Below are 18,474 nucleotides of genomic sequence, written 5' to 3' on the forward strand. Positions count from 1 at the left end.
AAGAGAAACACCAACCCATGTATCCCCGGGCACACTCCCGCAGCTTCCGGACCTGCGACCAAGATCTTCCTGTGCGCATGCACACTCGACGCTCTCCTACAAGACCTCCCCTTCACGTGGGCGTGGCCTACCCCGCTGCAGGCGTGGTGGGCGGAACCAAGAGGCTACTTCCGGGATCCTCCCTCGACCCTACTTCAGGGAACAACCCTTTTATATGATTGACAGCAGCATTAACCAGTAGTGATTTGGCATGAGACAGACGATGGGGGGTTCTCCCAAAACTCATTTAGGAACACCTTTTCGAAGTTGACCAATCGTAAGCTTTGAGTGGGAGGGGTCTCTCCGGGGGCGGGACAGAGTGATTGACGTGTTCATTGACTATAGGAAACTTGGCTGAGGGCAAGCTAGGGCCAATCCGGAGTGAGAGGGCCGGATCCTGAGGCGGGGCCTGTGCTTCGGCAGTTGAACCGCTCGCGAGCAGGGGTGTCCGCGGAGAAGGTGAGCGGCGGCGGGCGCGGCGGATGCGCGGGCTGGGGCGGCGATCTCGCGGGGGAGGGGTTTCGGGAGAGGGGACTGCGGCGGGCAGCTGACCCGGCGGTGTGGGAATCGGCAGGGGGTGCCCTTTAACCCGGTAGGCTCTTGAATGAGGGCTTGCGGGGCAGAAGTTAGTAGGTGAGTCGGCTGTGTGTATCACGGGAGGCTGTTTAAAGGGGGGATTGTAATGCAGGAGACGGCAGGTGGTGGAATGTAGAGTCCCCCCGAACTACAGCCTTGCGATTTAATGAGAGGTTTTAAGGCAGAGCATTACTACAGCGCAGAGTGGATGGGAGGACCGGTTCTCTGTGATGGGTTAGAAACTTTGATTTGGGTGGAGGGCTTGGAAGAAACAACGTTGAGGGAGGAGGGAGCCATCTAGGGACGTGCGTGTGCTTTGGCGAGATATGAAGCCCGTCACACATGTAGCGTTTACTATGTGCATTAACTTTTCTTCCGACCGTTCTGGGGTGGAATTCAGGGTAGTGCACGCGCTAGGCAAGTGCTCTACCCCTGAGCTATACCGAGCCTCTGCATGAACTCTTACACTTTCTAACAAGCCCCACCAGAGGTTAAGATTGAGCTCTGTCGTCTGATTGCTGGGGTTTGAATCCTGGCTCTGCTGCTGACCCTGCTGCTGAACATCACACTGGCTTTGGGCGGGTTGTTTAACCTTCTGCGCCTTAGTTTCATCATCCTGAGAAGGACTTGCCTCCTCTCCATCTATACCACTCACCTAGTAGCCTCATCCTCTTTCCCTGGTGATAACTTTCAGGTGTCATTTTCCAGTCTGGACCTCTGCCCTGGACTCCAGGCTCATATATTCCATGGCCCACTGTGCTGTACTTGGAAGTCCAGCTGACATCCAGACTGAAAATTGTCCCAAACCAAACTTGTTGTTTACCCCCTCTGGCCTTCAAACCCAGCTGATGTCACCTTGAATTTGCCTGCTGCTCCCTCCTTTTCTGTCACCCACATACATTGTCTGCCCATCACTGGATCTCATCCAGGATCCTACTGTTCACTATCACCCTGGCTGCCATTGTGGTGCAAGCCATCTTTGGCTTTACCTGTTCTGTTGGCCTCCTCACTGGGCTCCCTGCATCTGGCCTTGACCCCCAAAGGCAAGAGAGCCTGTTTGAAACAAATATCAGATCATGTCATTCTTCTGTTCAGGCCCCCTCCTGGCTTCCACCTCACTCAGCAAAAGTCCCCACCAGGCCCCCAAGCAATCCAGCTTCCTCCTCCACCCTCCCCTCAATTCCTACCCTTCCCAGCTCCCCTGCCCCACCCTGGCTTCCTCACTGTCCTTTGGACATAGCAAATACATTGCCACCAAGGACCTTTGTGCTCCCCATCCCCTCCACCTGGACCAGGCCCCCCATGTCTACATGGCTTCTCCCTCCCCTCCTTCAGGCCTTTATTCAGATGTCAATCTCACAGACAGGCCCTTGCTGACTCCTCAGGCTAGGAAACTTCCTGTCACTTCCTGGTCCTCCCTACTACACCTGGCTTTTTTTTTTTCTTCTTCTCTGTAACACCACTGCATGACAGTGATTATCTGTCTATGTCCATTGGGCTTCTCAGACTTGCCCACTGGAGTGTTTGGCTCCAGGTAGCTCCTGGAAGAGCATGTAGGTGTGTAAACACTGTTACTTCTATAATGCCACCATTACCACCCTTCCTCTGGTCTCCCTGGGTATGGGGCAGGGTTGCTGAATTGGGAGGGTCTTGTGTCTGGTAGTGGGGGTCGGGTAACACACTGGGTTCATTGTGATTCCCAAGGGCAGAGAGTCTTAACTTTAGAGTCTGAAGGAGCTTATAGGAAATGCAGATTCCTGGGCTCACCCTAGAGATTGTGCTTCTGCAGGGTGGGGACCAGGTCCAGGAGCCTGCATTTCCACAAGGGCCGGAGATCATGCTGAGGTCTCACAGCCCTCAACCCTCATCTGACCAGGCCTGTTCAGAGCCTGGGCTGGAGTGAGGCTGCTCCACTCATCATCAAGCTCTTCCTCTGTGGCCAGTCCCCTGCTGGGCAGGGTCAGACTGGGGTGGCAGGACACTGGTGATACAGACAGTGTGACTGCTCCCCTACTCTCCAGAATGGAGTGAGAGAGGGCTTCCTGAAGGAGGGGGCCTTGGAACTGAGCCTGGGAGAGTGATTGGGAGTGAGCTGAGGGGAGAAGACCTTGGCTGTATCCACAGACCTCTGTCCTGTTCCCTGGCATCTCCCATCAAATTGACAAGCAGCCCCTGATCTATGCCAGGCCAGGGTGCAGGGTGCAGACGATATAAGAATGATCGAGATGACACTCCGGGTCTGTTACCTAATCAGCAGATCACACTGGTAACATTCAGGGGCCAGGCACCAGAAGCACCATGTATGCACTAACTAAATCTCCACAATCCTATGAGGCAGGAGCACTTGTCTCCCTGTACTGATGGGGGAAAGGCACAGAGATGGCAAGTATCTTGCCCAAGATCACACTGGGTTAAGGGGAGGAGCTGGGGTCTGAACCCAGGAATCCCCAGCCTGCAGCGGGTACGATGAGGCCACATTTGGGTTAGTGATGAGACAGAAAGGAGCAGAGTTCCGGGAGGAAAGAGGAGGTGATCAGGGAAGGGCGGCTGGATAATGAATAGGAGGGGATGGGTGCTCCCTCACTGTGGGGTCCCAGGCAAGCCTCAGCTTTATGCTCTAAAAAGGGGGATGGTTATAAAATCTGCCGGAGAGCAGAATTAAGTGAGTCCCTGGGTTGATAAGCATCTTTGGTCCTTATCTAAGCCAGGGCAGGCCACAGTGTGTGGGCACTGCATTGGAGAAACCAGGGAGGCCCTGGCTGGGCCCTGGCTGGGCCATGGAGGGGTGGCTGCCAGGGATTGGGGTTTGCCCATGTTTGGTGTGGAAAGTGGTCCTGTGGATTTGTCTCTGGGGAGCCAGTGAGGAGGGCTCGCAGCTAAGGCCCTGGATGAGGGCTGTGAAATCTGTGAGCTGGGAGGTGCAGGTTGGGAGGAGGAGCCAGAGGCGGTGATGTAACACTGGAAAGGAGAAGGGGTCACCTTAGTGAAGGAGGGGGCAAGAGGGCTGGGGACTGGGAAACTGTGTGAGCTGGAGCTTTGATGTCATGAAGCCTGGACACTGGGGTCTGATGTGTGGGCCAGAATGAGGTGCTGGGGTGCCCACACGCCTGCAGGGTTGGGGTGGTGACGTCAGGAGTTAGTGAGGGCGGGGCCTTGGAGGCGCCGCTGGGATGCAGGGTCAGGAGGCTGAGGCGGAGAAGAGAAGCTGGGAGAACCTTGGGACTGGAATGAAATCAACAACCAGGATGGGCCACTGGTCACAGAGCGAAGATGGAAGCTGCAGGTAGAGGGACAGGGTGGGGCTGGAGGGGGGAGCATGCTCAGGGCCCGGGGATCCCATCGATGGGGGCGGGGGTGTTCTGAGAAGGCTCTCCGAAGGGAAGAGAGGTGTGTAATGTGTGCGGTGGAGAAGGGGATTTGCATGCAATTTGGGAGGAATCCAGGTGAAATATGGGGACGATGAAATACAGGCTAAAAGTGGGTTTGTGTGGAGTAGTACCTTGAATAAATATGCGGGCAGAAGCCTGGTGGAATAACTTGGGGGGGAGGCAGAATTCAGGTAGGATATGCGGGGAACCCTAGGAAGATGGAGGGGGGACCGGTGGAGGGAGAAGCAGTGTGACTGTTCCCTCACTCCCCCCAGTCTGTGAGAGACAGATGTACATAGGAGACTTTGGAGGGGAGAGGGGACTGGTTTCTGGGGAACAGCACAAGGGGGCAGGGCTGGAATATGGAGGGAGCGAGATTCTGCGGAGAGAGGGGGAAGCGGAGCTAGAATCCCGTGGTCTTCAGGGGAGAGGGTTTCGAGCTGGCCGAAGTGTGAGATTTATGCCTTCAGCCGCTGAGGACACTTTGGCCTCCGGGAGGGGCTGGGCATAGGGGAGGGAGGTGTGTTGTGTAGGAGACAGTTGCATTCAGGCAGATTGTTCCGAGGCTGAGTCTGGAACCGCGGTGACAGGGTGGGCGCTAAGGACATTAGGGCAGTTGAGCACGGAAAGGGGCCGCTGCTGTCGCGGGGTGAGAATGGGGGGTTTAGGCCGTGGAGCAGGGAAAGGAGGGCTGGGCCAGGTTGGCGGTAGGGGTGGCGTGTGGCAGGCCCCTTCCTCTCAGGTACCACGGATGGGGGCGGTGATGCTGCGTGGCTTCTCAGGTGTTCCGCGGGTTCCACCAACGCCTTGGTAACCTCCGGTGCCTTGGTAACTGGGACGGCGCGGCAGCTGATTGGCTCAGGGAGTCTGAGGGGCGGGGTCTGTGGGTGGGGTCTAGGACTCCCGTTGGGGTGGGGCCTGCGCTGCCAGGCACCGCATTAAGGGTCAGGAATGAGGACTATGTTGAACTGTGCAGCGATGTGCTTGCAGGGAGATGAGGGAGCCTTAGCGCCAGACCCTTGAACCACCAGAAGATAAAAGCACAATATCTGGAGTCTGAGTTTTCTGGGGAAAGAGACTCCCAGAATGTCATGAGCCCTTACAAAAAGCACTAGAGGCTCTTTCCCCAAATAAAGTTAAGAGCTCCGATCTAGAGACAGAGGTGCCTATCAGGACCAGTTGTCCTTGGACCTCTGGGAAAGGGAATGTGTGGATGGGCCTAGGGTGTGGTATTCTGGGAGCCCCTGAAATTACCTGCAAAAGGTTTGCTTATAAGGGAAGTGTTCAGAAATTTCATTGGATTCTCAAAGGCCTGAGGACTCTAAAAAGGTTCACCGACCTAGAATTTCAGGGCTTATCTCCCCCCCCCCCCCCCCCCCGCATTATCTTGTCTGCTGTTAGACTCCAGGAAGAACTTCCTGGGGGAAGTGTGAGGACTCGAGGTGGTGGGGAGAGGGTACCAGGCATTGGAGGGGCCCTCATGGTCTGGATTGGTGACTGACTTTGGAGCAGTGGTGGTCCCCAGGATTTGAGCCCCTTTACTTGCTGAACCTCAGTTTCCCATCTGCATTCTGGGTTAACTGTAAGGAATAAACTTGTCTATATGTCTCTCTTAAGCTCAGAAACAACAAGAAGATAATAATAGCAATGATGATGACAATGTTAGTATGCATGGAATGCTTGCTGTGTGTCAGGCACTGCTGAATTTCGCCAAAGATTTCAACACATTTCATTCATTGAATCCTTACACCAGCCAAGGAGGCGAGGCCTGTGTGATCATGTCTGGCCACCTGTGACATCTCAGATCTTATCACTCGCCCCCTCCCCTGTCTGCTCTTCCAGTCTTCCGACCTCCCTGTTGAAGACCACCTGGAGCCTTTGCCTGGCTCTTCCCTCTGCCTGGACAGTCTTCCTCTGATAGCCATCTTCCTCCCGCTTTCCTCCTCTGGCCTTTGCTCAGAGAGGCCTCCCCTGGCCATTTTAGCTACAGAGCAGCCCCTTCCCCATCACTGGCCCCACTCTCCACCAGTGGCATTTTTATACATCTGCTGTCCACCCCACAGGGGCGGACATCCTGGTTTCTTATCACATCCCCAACACCTGGATGCCTCTTCTTCATGGCTGGAATTCTGGCTCAGGGAGAGAGTGACTAACTTGCTTATGTGCAGGCAGGACCTAGATGGGAACTCAGGCAGCCCAGGCTCCCATTCTGAACTACCCCCTGGACTCTGGGTAGAGGGCAGAGGCCTGGGAGCCTCCTCCAGCTCGCTCTTTGTAGACTAATGCAAGAGTTATAGCTGCTCTTTGTAGACCTAATGTAAGAGTCGTAGCTCTATTGGCTAGGAGCAGATTAATCTGCTTCAGCAGATTAATTAATTAATAATCAATTAATAAAATCAATGATTAAATCAGTGTGCATGTTTTCAGTATATCATCCATAATATATGGAGCTGGCTGTTCCCTGGATGTGGTGCATTTTCTCCAGATAGCTATGTGGCTGGTTCCTTCACCTGCCTCAGATCTCTGCTCAAATGTCAACTACTCTGAGTGACCTTTTCTGACCTGCCCAACCCCCATAATCCCTGTTCCCCTCTCCAGTTTGATTTTTTTCCACAAATGTTTGCTGAATAAATGAATGAATGAGTAATAATTAGTAGTCCTGGTCCCGACTGTCCTGTGGGTATCATCTGTTCCTGCTAGTCAGCTTGTGTTGAGCACAGTAATGTGGGACAGAGTTCTTAGAGCTTTTATGTGTGTTGTCCAGTTTAATCCTCATAACGCTGTGAGATAGGGGCCACAGTTAAGCCCATTTTCCAGATGAGGAAACTGAGGCTCAGAGAAGTGGACTCATTTTCCCAAGGTGCCACAGCTGGTAAATGGTGAGTCCAGGATATGAATCCTGGTCTTCACACTCAAGAGTCTGGCCTCTCAGCCCCTCTGGGTCTCTTGTCTCATCCTTCTCTCCAGTGACCCTGGCCATGGACCAACCCTCTGGCCTGCAGGTGGACTATGTCTTCCGGGGTGTGGAGCATGCTGTGCGGGTGGTGGTTTCTGGGCAGGTGCTGGAGCTGGAGGTGGAGGACCGGATGACGGCTGACCAGTGGCGTGGCGAGTTCGATGCCAGCTGTGAGTGTGCCTTCCTGGGGTGGGCACCCATCCCCTGGTGCCAGCTTCCCCCAAAGATGAAGTCCACCAGAGTTGGCTTGCCTGCCTCTTCTGTCTGATCAGAGCTGTCCGAGGTGGGGAGGGTGTAGGCCTTGTTCCTCAGGCCAGAAGCACCCAAGCTGGGTAGAGTCAAAGAGCTTGGATGTATTGCCCTTGGGTTGGGCGGGTGGTCAGATATCAAGAGGGACTTTTTTCCCCCACCAGTCATCGAAGATTTGACTCACAAGACAGGGAACTTCAAGCAGTTCAACATCTTCTGTAACATGCTGGAGTCAGCACTCACCCAGGTAGGGACCAGGGTTGAGGGGCAGGGGTAGGTTCCTGGGGTCCATGCCCATGTGATGTTTGCATGACCCTTTGCCTTCTTCATTGAAGGGACAGGGCCTTTTCTTTCTCAATGTAAGCGGCTTTTCTGATTCTAAGGATAGTTATTCTTAGGTAGAAAATTCAGGTCACAGGAATATAAAGAAGAACGTGAAAATCACCCTGCTGCTAACTCTCACTCTTGTTAATACTCTGGTGAAAGTCACTCTGGCCGTTTCCTCATTTCTTTCCCTCCCCCCACCTCCGCATGGGCAGATCTGTGATGAACAACAAGTTGATGTATTTTCCAAGGCATTCTACGCCCAACGATGTTTCATGGGAATTTAGTCCCATCAGTGAGTGTAAGAGTGTTCATTTCCTCTGCTGAGCACCTACAGTGTTCCCTGGCACTGTCTCAGACACCGGAGGTACAGTAGTGAGCCCAGGGGACCAGGTCTCTGCTGCTGGCCTTCTAGTCAGAGAGATAGGTGATTGAAAAAAATTTATACCAAGTAAAAGCAAAAGAGCAGGTTAGAACTTAGGATTCAGGGGTATTTAGATATTATTTTTAAAATTATAAACTATATTCTTTCTCTGATTATAGATAAAATATGCCCTCATAAAACTGAAGATATTTAAGTGTGACTCCAAGTCCTTTATAAATTCCCTTTTTATTCTTCACCCAGGCTGTAACACTTTTCTTTGAATTCAGACTTATTACTGCCACTTCCTAGATGGAAATTTAGCCAGTCATTTCCCCTCAGTGTCTATAAAGTGGGAATAATAGTAGTTCCCATTTCATAATATTGCAAAGATTAAATGAGTTACTGTGTGTAAAACATTAGCTAATCGTAACAGGTGTACAGGTACAATTTTTTATTATTATCAGTTTTTGAATTTATCATCCTTGTTAGTAGTTGCTTAGTATTGTACACATGCATCATGATGTATACAACCCAGTGGTTCTCAAACTGGTCTCATGACCCCTTTATACTTTTAAAAACTGTGGAGGACACCAAAGAGCTTTTGTTTATGTAGATTATATCTATTAATATTTATTTGCCATTAGGAGTTCAAACAAAAATTTAAAGGTGTTTATTAGTTCATTTAAAAATAGCAATAGTGAATCTGTTATGTTAACCTATATTATTTTAATGAAAAATAAATTTTCTAAAACAAAAATTGTTTTACATTTTTGCAAATCCGTTTAATGTCTGGCTTAATAATAGAAAATTCTGGATTCTCATATGCTTCTGCATTTAGTCTGTTGTGCTATGTTTTGGTTGAAGAATATGTAGAAAAATCCTGCCTTACACACTACATAGTTAGAAAAGGGAGTACTTTAATAGTTTTTTCAAATAATTGTGATTATTCATCTTTGCACTAAAACCAGACAAGTGTAGTTTCTTGAAGGTTAGTTGCAGTGCGGAATCTGAAATTTCTTCAGTGAACTTATACTGTTGCTTTAAAAAGATTCAGACCTGTTAATTGGGGCTGGGGATGTAGCTCAGGGGCATAGTGCTCAAGTAACATGCGGGAGGCCCTGGGTTTGGTCTCCAGTGCTGCAGAAAAATAAAGCCCAAACCAAAGAACCCCCCAGCCCCCATCAAACCCAGGAATGCATCTTGCACTTCTGTGGTTCTTTTCTCCCTGCATGAGTTTGTAACATCATGCATTGGTCGTTTGGAAAACATTGGTTCATCGAGTTGCACAGATCTTTCAAGAGTTGACCCATTTCATTATCCAAAGGCAGGAGTGACATTTAGTAACATCCCCACTGATCTAACCAGGTGAGTCTTGGAACAGGGGAAAGCCATCAAGCAGAGTGGCAGGTGCAAGTTTTCCAAAATTCTAATTCTAATTCAAGTGCAAAACTTGAAGTTGATCATTGGCAACAATTGGGATGCTCTCTTCCTTGAAGAGACAGCTCACTGCATTCATTTTGGAGGAAATGCCTGCCGAGCGCCCCGCTCTGCAGAACCATTCTTTTGTCTGTCACTTCTTTCAAGTGAAAATATTGTTCCATGAAAAAGTGGCTAATTTGGCTCAAAACTTGGTTGCACAGGTGCTTTCTGGAGGCCACTGTCAGGCTTTGGTATGCAGCAGGGGCACTTGGTGGTCCTGCCCATTTTCTTGTACAGATTAGTGAGGAGACTGGTGGGTACTCACGGGTCACTGCCCAGCACGAGGAAGGCTGGAACTGCTGGTGCCATTGGCGCGGCAGTTTTACAAAGCCAGCGGTGCCTTTGCATCATTGTGTGAGCATCAATGCAGTAAAAAGGCATTCCAAGTCTTTACATTTTTATGAAAGTAGTTTTGGCCTCCTGGGCTCCCTGAGAGGGTCCCCAGGGGCCTGCAGACAACACTTAGAGAGCCACAGGCCTAAGCTGTCCCCCCTGGTTGAGCATGAATGTTCCTTGCAATCTCTCTCTGGTCACATCCTATGCGCATCCCCAGATCCGGGATCTCCTGACTGGCAGCCTCAGTGCAGGGAAGCCCAGCAGCCCGGGGCAGGGTGGTCCTGGAGTGTGGGTTGTGTGCTCTGGGGTGGCCCTGTCAGCCCTGGGGCAGCTTCTTCCTTCCTCTCCAATAGAGCAGTGAGTCTGTCACCCTAGACCTCCTGACCTACACAGACCTGGAGTCCCTGAGGAACCGCAAGCTGGGGGGCCGTCCGGGCACCTTGGCCCCGAGATCGACCCAGCTCAACTCCAAGCGCTACCTGATCCTTATCTATTCCGTGGAGTTTGACAGGTGGGCATGAGGGGCTGGCTCTGGGCCCAGGCTGGTGGGCAGGAGTGGGGAAAGAACCCTTTGGAGCCAGGGTAATGTGGGGATGTTATTTAAGCCTTGCCTTTGGAGTCAGGGTTTATATCATTTATTATTGTTTGGCTACAAGTAGCAGAATAACCATCACTAGTGCTTGTTTATTTATTTATTTTGAAATACTGGGGATTGAACCCAGAGGTGCTTTACCATTGAACTACATTCATAGCCCTTTTTATTTAATTTTAAGGCCAGGTCTCTCTAAGTTGTTGAGGCTGGCTTTGAACTGGCTATCCTGCCTCAGCCTTACAAGTCACTGGGATTACCGGCATACACCATTGTGGCTGGCTCCATTGCTAGTGCTTTAAACAAGCAATAGTTTATCACATAACAAAATGTCTAGGTGACTACGAGTCAACAGTTCCATTAGGAACTCAGGCAGTTTTTATTTTTGTTCTTTGTCATACTTAAGGTGTTGACATTTTGACCTCATATTTATCTCTTCATGGTCACAAAATAACGGCTGTATCTCCAGGCATTGCATCTGTGTCAAAGCAGGAAGAAAAGGGACAGGGCTATGTTTGCTAATTGAATCTTATAGTTTATCTGGAAAACAAAAATATTGCCACAGACTCCTAACAGATTTCCCATAATATTTGGCCAGCAAATATAGAGGATTGTTGGGAAAATGCCTGCCTGGCTTTGTGGCCTTTCTAACGGGAGGCAGACAGCAAGACGGGACCCGGGAGCAGTGGAGGGCAGTGTCTGCCCCACTTGGTCATGGCTGCTGGATGTTCTAGTGGGAAGGGGCCAGTCCCCTGTGAATCAGAGATGGTGGGGCAGTTATCCAAGCTGCAGTCCTTTCGCCAGCCAAGGGGTGACCAGGTCAGGCCAACGAGACCTCTCACTGTGTGTGGCTGGTTGCATGTCCACTCCGCCAGCGCCTGCAGCAGGAGTTGCTTGAGGCTGCTCCAGGGCTCTCGGTCCCTGTGGCCTCCGGGTTACTCTGTGAGAGGCCCCTAGGGGTGGCTGTGTGTGGGGCGGGGGCAAGGCTGGGCCCAAGCTGCTGGCGGGGTGTGGGGTGTGGGTTGTGTTTTGACTCTGGCTCTCGGAACCTGGGCTCACCCTTGGGCGGTTGCTTGGCCTCTGAGATGCCCTGGTTCTAATCCCCTCCTCAGGATTCACTACCCGCTGCCCCTCCCGTACCAGGGCAAGCCCGACCCTGTGGTCCTGCAGGGCATCATCCGCTCGCTGAAGGAGGAGCTGGGCCGCCTTCGAGGGCTGGACGGCCAGGACACTCGGGAAACCCGGGAGACTGAGATCTGGCACCTGCGGGAGCAGTGAGTCTAAGAGGGGTGGGCGGCCAGGGATCAGGGTGGGGGACAGCCATCCCTCATCTACCCTGTTCATCCTGAGCTCCTCCTCTGTGCCTGCCTTGTATTGCCTTGTGCTGGGGACAGTCCTGGCCCTTCCCTCCTGAACTTCCAGCCAGTGAGGGAGACAGAGCTGTCTGCCACAGTGAAGACTCAGAATGTGTGTGGAGGGTCCTGTTGACTGAGGGAGCGGCCGGTGGGCAGGCAGGCTGAGTCACTGGAGTCCTCTATCACCAAGTGTCTCTGGCTCCTCCCTACCCCTCACATGGTGCGTGGCCCAGTGCAAGTGAATGCTAATCACATAACCACCTAGGTGGTCTCCCGAAGCAGAGATGGGTGAGGAGGGCCGGGACCTGACAGGTCTGGGGTGGTTAGGACTACTTGGGCAGAGTGTTCCAGGCAGAGGGAACAGCACATGCAGAGTCCGTGTGTTGGTGGAAATATGATGTAATAATAATAATGGTACCAGTGACTGTGTTTATTGTGCATTTACCTGTGTGCCAGGGATTCTGCTCAATGCTTTATGGTGAATTCATTTTATCCTCAACGCTTCCTGACAAGGTAGACAGATGGGCACTGCTGTCCTCCTTTTAGAGTCCCAGAGAAGTTAGGGAACTTTCTCCAGGTCATACAGTGAATGATATATGGCCAGGCTAGACCTTAGATCAGTGCCATGGTCCCTTCCCCTCCCCAGCTGGTGTGCACTATTGGCAGCTGCTAGCCCAGTACTGAGCGCTAAGTGCACACAGAGAAGACTGACCCTCTCTTTTGTCAGGAATGGGAGCTTACCGGGCTGGGAGAACTGTGGCTGTACACACTGCTGGATGGGGAGGGAGAAAAGCCACAGTGGAGAGGTCAGGGTGGGAAGCAGGAAGAAGCTTCATGCTCAGTTCTTTCCTGGGTAGGGGTGTGTGTGTGCGTGCATGCACTTTCCATAATGGCCACAAGGTGGCGCCCCAGCCTTTTGGATCACAAAGGGGAAATTCAACATTTTGCCAAAAATGAGTTCATCTGAATGTTTCATCTTCCTAATTGATTTTAATTTTCAGGCAGAATGAGAACAACTGAATTAATGTGTATCTTTGATAGATATTGATGATTGCTGGCTGTATTTATTTTTCACTAGGGGTTCGTAAATGGTGCTCTAATTCCATAGTTCTTTCTGTTTTTGTTAGCTGTAGGTTTTCTATAAAGAAAAGATTCTGTCAAGTATTTGACTTCCCCCAGGTACATTTTGTACAGGAGAGGTATGATTAATGCTTAACTTTCTTTTATTTAACTTTCCTCAGAATAATGTGTTATTCCATCTCATTCACCATGAGATCAGTGAGTTCTGTTCTTGTATGGTTATAAACTCTATGAACTGTAACATAATTGATCTTGTGTTGGTTTCCTATGGCTGCTGTGACAAAGTTCCACAAAATTGGTGGCTTTAAAATAACAGAAATTTGTTCTCTCCCAGTTCTGGAAGCCAGCTGTCTGGAACCACTTTCACTGGACTGAGATCAAGACATTGGCAGGGCTGTGCCCCCTCCAGAGACACCTGGGAGAATCTGTTGTTGCCTCTTCCAGCTCCTGGTGTCTCCTGACATTCTTTGGCTTGTGTCCACCTCAGTCCAGTCTCTGCCTCTGTGGTCACATTGTCCTTTCCTTTTCTGTGTCTAATTTCTCAGACTGAATCAGGATACTTGGGATTATATTTAGGGCCCAACCTGATAATTCAGGATAATCTTCTCACCTCAAGATCCTTAATTTATCAGAGTCATAAAGTGCCTTTTTGCCATATCAGGTAACACTCACACATTTCAGGGAAAAGGACAGGGATATATTTTGGCGGGTGTGTGTGTGTGTGTGTGTGTGGGCACGGGCACTCTTCAGCCTATCACACATCCATTCATTGCATTTATTCTTTTTGATGTAGATATTGTCTTGTCTTTGGCTGGTAGGAACCTTCCATGTTGGCTCCCGCATCATTTTGAAATGACCCAGGAGTTTGAGACCAGCTTGGGCAACAGAGCTTGTAACTCTTTATATACAATATTTTCATAGTTCCAGAGTCAGAGCTGAAAAGGGGGTTATACTCAGAGAGGTCCTGTTCCTCTTCTGTGTTTCTCCCTCTTCCATGGATAATTACCCCTCCCCCTGCCTTATTTATTTATTTGTGGTGGTGGGAATTGAACCCAGGGCCTCACACTTGCTAGGCAAGTGCCCTTCCCTCGGGTTACATCCCAGTCAGCTCTTCCCCATTTTAAGCTTTTTATTTATTCTATCTTGAAAATATGATCATATATATAATTTTAATTTCCTTCTTTTTCAAAAAGGGACTTGAACCCACTGTTGGGTGCTGATTTACACTGTATCATGGTGATCACCTGGGGACAGGTCTTCCTCATTCATTCCTTTCCACAGTTAGCACTCAACTGGAAGTACCTTAGAAATTCAGCTAGTTCTGTTGATGTGCATTTTGGTTATTTCTGCTCTTTTGCTGTTATTATAAGTAGAGCCACAGCAAAGAGCCTTATGCGTATGTCATTTTCTCAAGGAAGGGTTTTGATCACTGTAGTGACCTGATTGGATTTGCATTTCATAGAATCCTGGTGAGTGGCCGGCGGGAAGACCTGGTTGGGAAGGCCCTGGAGGCCAGAGCGAGGACTCAGGGCCAGGCTTTCATGGTGTGGAGATGGCCAGATGGATGAAACTTTTCAAACCAGAACGCAGGGCTGTGTTCACATCCCTCTGGGGTGGGGTGGGGTGCGGTGGGTTGGGTGGATGTGTGTGTTTGTGTGTGTGTGTGTGTGTGTGTGTGTGTGTGTGTGAGAGAGAGAGAGAGAGAGAGAGAGAGGGAGGGAGGGAGAGATGGGCTCCTGTCCTCCTTATGGGATGAATGAGGGTGATATGACCGTGTCCCTTCCCCCACGGAGATGACCACTTTCACCACCTCACTGCGGGGGCAGCTGGGACTGACGGGATCCCTCTTCGTGGGGAGGTGAAATGTTTGGCCATGCCCAGCCCTGGTGGAGGAGTGGGGATGTAGGGGCGTGCGCCTTAAGCCCTTACAGCCCGCTCCCCGCAGGGTGTCTCGTCTGGCATCTGAGAAGAGGGAGCTGGAAGCCCAGCTGGGCCGGTCACGCGAGGAGGCGCTGGCCGGGCGAGCGGCGCGACAGGAGGCAGAGGCGCTGCGCGGGCTGGTGCGCGGCCTGGAGCTAGAGCTGCGGCAAGAGCGCGGACTGGGTCACTGGGCAACGGGCCGTCGCAGCCAGGACTGCCGCCGCCTTGCCAAGGAGGTGAGGGGGCCGGGTGGCCGGATGGCCGGCGGGTACGGCCCGCAGGGAGCGGACGCGGGCCTCATTGTGGACCACGGCGTCCCCTTTCACTTCCTGCAGCTGGAGGAGGTGAAGGCGTCGGAGCGGAGCCTGCGCGCCCGGTTGAAGACGCTGAACTGCGAGCTGGCCTTGTACAAAAGGGGGTGAGGAACCCTGGCCAGGGTTGGGTGGGGCCTGGAGGGGGTGGAGTCTGAGGCAGGAGGGAGGGGATAGGCGGAGCTGATGGTGGGCGTGGCTGGGCAGGAAGGCGGGTCCTAATGAAGTTCGTGGGGCCTAGGGATTCCGAATACCTGTGGGAGTGGTGGGCGGGGCCTGTGGGAGATGGGCGGGACTTGAGGCTGTGCCTGGAGATAGGGGCGGGAGCGTCGGCGGCGCCAAGGGATTGTGTTGAGCGACCAGGTGTGGCCCACATGTGGAATCTAGATCGCCAGCATTTATAGGGGTGGGTGGAGGAACGTTAGGAAGGGTTTCCAGGGGTCTGTGGGAGACCTGGGCAAAAGAGTTGTGAATGGTATGCAGGGAAATGACAGGGTTTTGGAGGGGTCCTGTGGGATTGGGAGAGGGGCGGAGCGTAGGGCAGGGTGTCCGGGAGAGTCAGGCCTCAGCGTGAACGCTCAGGAGTTGATGGGGGACGGGCCTGAGGGTTCAGAGAAGAAGGTTGGGGTGTCATGGCCTGCGGGAACTGATAGCGGATCCTGTGCTCTCAGGAGGAGGACTTCACCCGCAGTGCCTCCCACTGCCCGGGAAGGCCGGGCTTCGACGTCCCGGGAGCGCTCCACGTCTCGTGGCCGCGGCGCCGCCCGCTCCTCATCCCGGGAGAGCGGCCATGGGATCCGGGGTCGAGGCAGGCCGGCGCGCCCCTCGCCTTCGCCCACAGGTCTCTACCCATCCTGCCCTGCCTTGGGGGAGGAGGAAGACAAGCATCGTGAAAGCCTGATCCTGTGATCCAGCCTCCTCCCTCCTCTTGCCCACACTGTCATAGGTGGTCGTGTGACACGTTTCGACCCCACCGCCTTTGTGAAAGCCAAGGAGAAGAAGCAGAAAGAGATCAGAATGAAGTTAGTGCGTATTCCCTCTTCCCCGCCCTTACCCCTGCCCCGCAGCGATTCCCCAGCCTGTGCCTGCTCCCTTGACACCGGTGCCCCGCCTCCCGTCAGTCTCCATCTCCTGTCACCTGCTGCAGGTCTCACCTTACCCCTGCCAGTTCCCACTTCCCACCTGACCCCTCTCCTCACACCTTACTGGACTGCTTACTTGTTTCCCCCCGCCCCCCACTTGCTCTGTGTCCCCGCAAGCTTTTTCCGCTCCCAGGCCACGGTACCTCAGGTGGGTCATCTGCTCTGGTGCAGCAATGCCGGTCCCGCATTAGTTGGGCACACAGCGGGTCGTCTCCTCCCGGGTTTTTTTAGGCGACAGCAGCAGCAGCAGCGGAACCGATTGGGTAGTGGAGGGAGCGGGGATGGCCCTTCTATCTCATGGTCTCGCCAGACCCGACCCCCCGCTGCCGTGACTGGCCGTGGGGATGCAGCTAACCGTTCCCGGAACCGCAGCTCTTCGGGTAACGGGCCTGGAGCCTGCGGGCGGGGCTGGGCGGGGCTGGTGACTGCAGGAGACTCACTCCTGCCCCTCACTCTAGTGGACAGTTTCCGCAGCCGCTGCTCCTCAGCCAGTTCCTGCAGCGAGTTCGAAGATTTCTCTGAGTCACTCTCCAGAGGGTAAAACTTGGATCGGGGTAGGATCATCTTGCAAGGGTGTTTGGGGAGACTGGAGACCTTTTGCAGGGAAATGGCTGATGGAGGCGGGGGGGTCTTGAATCTACAAAGGAGGGGCAGGTGGACGGTAGCAAGGACTGTGCATTGGTCCCTGATTACCCTCCTCTCTCAGCCTTCGCTGCCGCGGCCGTGGAAAACCACCCAGTCCTACACCCTGGAGTGGGTCCAATACGGTGAGTGTCTCTCCCAGGCCTTGGAGGAAGAGAAATGATTAACCTTAAACTCCTGGAAACCAGATGTCCCGTTTTCTCATGATGCCATCCTGGGGATCAGGTTGTAGAGGTGACTCTGAAAGGCCTCAGAAAAATAGGGTGCTTTGCCCTTATGAGATTGGAGAGGGGAATAGTGGGGGACATAGGATCTAGGCTTAAACTGCCAGGTCTTCAAGTCTGGCTCCTTTTACCTGTATGACTGAAAGTACTTTTAAGCCTCTCTGGGTTGCAGTTTCTCTGTGGTTACTCAGGGATGGTAATGGCATCCCCTCAGAGGGTTCTTATGTCCACAGAGCAGGATATTTTGGTGTAATGAGTGCCCAGTAGGCTTCAGCCCTTATTTCCCCTTGGTTTCAGAAATTCCAGTGGGACTTTGGGGAGCGGGGCAAGAACAAAGGGAAGGTGCCTGACCCCCTCTCTTGTTTTCGCATCACCAGAAGTCCACCCCTCAGGAACACAGCAATCATCGGAGACACCTGACCAATTCAGGGGGCTGGGTCCCCATCAAAGGTGAGCCCACCAGCCCCAGATCCTGCAGGGATGGTACTGAGGAAGTGTGTGGGCCGGAGCTCCCTGTAGCTGCAGGCCCTTCACAGCCCCCCACATCCATGCCTGCTCTCACAGAGTACAGCTCGGACCACCAGGCGGCTGACATGGCTGAAATAGATGCCCGCCTGAAGGCCTTGCAAGAGTACATGAACCGACTGGACACCCGGTCATGACCATGGAGCAGTGGTACTGCCCCTCCACCCTGACTCCCCAGTGGGTATGGTGTGGGGGCAGGACCAGGGTAGCCTTCCAGCCCGCCCAGACTCCACCCCTTCAGGTGCTCCTGGTCTTAGGTTTGTGAGGCTCTGACCCCACCCGCTCTTCAGGCAGTGCATGCTGGGAGATAGGGTATGTGTGTTTTGTAAATAAACTTGTTTGTCCTTGGGATCCCTCAACTTATAACTGAAGGGTGGGGGTGGAGTGAAGAGAAAGGGGGAGGATGGGGGTGTAATTGGGATCTGTGGGTATTTCTGGGCATGTCTGGGAGGCATATGGGGGTTCAGGCTCAGGAAGAACTTCTGCATTCTCTCAAGCAGTGTAAGGGGAGACCTGAGGAGTGCGCGTGAGCAGTCTGGCTGCAAAGGAGTTCAAGCAGACGTTCTGCACAGGATGTCTTTGGCTGTGTGGTGGGAAAGGGGTGTCTTGCAGCATGCTCTACTGCCTGGGGAGCCCTCTGAGCTGCTCGTGGTGACATCTGGGCCTACTTGGTGCTGATTCCTGGGCTCTGACCTGAGACCTCTGGGTTCTGAGCTGTGATGTTGCTTCTGAGCTGGGATCTCCGGGGTCTTGGTTCAGGGTCGGGGCCTCTGGGTTCTGAGCACCATCGAGGACAGAGTGCTGGGAGGAAGGGTGATGCTGGGACCTTGTGGGAGGGAGGAGCAGGGCATGTGGTGGGGCCAGTTCAGGAACACAGTTGGAGCTGTATTTATTTTATATGGTGGTACTGGGGATTGAACCCAGGGGTGCTCTACCACTGAGCTACATCCCCAGTCCTTTTTATTTTCTTTTGAGACAGAATCTCACTAAGTTGT

At 52.7% G+C, this 18,474-nt stretch overlaps 1 protein-coding gene across 5 annotated transcripts; it reads left to right on the forward strand.

Moving 5' to 3' along the window:
* The first annotated feature begins 388 nt into the window (after nucleotides 1-388).
* Nucleotides 389-17,830, forward strand: CCDC61 (coiled-coil domain containing 61). Of its 5 annotated transcripts, none has more exons than XM_079117428.1 (14): nucleotides 389-498; nucleotides 6,951-7,109; nucleotides 7,353-7,435; nucleotides 10,045-10,202; nucleotides 11,393-11,554; nucleotides 14,661-14,871; nucleotides 14,971-15,053; nucleotides 15,618-15,787; nucleotides 15,893-15,968; nucleotides 16,320-16,468; nucleotides 16,547-16,625; nucleotides 16,795-16,855; nucleotides 17,332-17,404; nucleotides 17,519-17,830. In XM_079117428.1, the coding sequence occupies exons 2-14, from the start codon at nucleotides 6,962-6,964 to the stop codon at nucleotides 17,614-17,616; spliced, it is 1,551 nt and encodes a 516-aa protein (XP_078973554.1). In that variant the 5' UTR covers nucleotides 389-498; nucleotides 6,951-6,961; the 3' UTR covers nucleotides 17,617-17,830. The 5 variants fall into 5 exon arrangements, 4 of the variants coding, with proteins under 4 accessions (XP_078973554.1, XP_078973553.1, XP_078973552.1 ...); XM_079117427.1 differs by lacking the exon at nucleotides 389-498 and adding an exon at nucleotides 2,091-3,898; XM_079117426.1 differs by lacking the exon at nucleotides 389-498 and having other exon boundaries at nucleotides 4,898-7,109; nucleotides 15,893-15,972; nucleotides 16,327-16,468.
* Nucleotides 17,831-18,474: the final 644 nt, after the last annotated feature.

The sequence above is a fragment of the Sciurus vulgaris genome (assembly GCF_902686455.1).
Source record: "Sciurus vulgaris genome assembly, chromosome: 17".
NCBI lineage: Eukaryota > Metazoa > Chordata > Mammalia > Rodentia > Sciuridae > Sciurus > Sciurus vulgaris.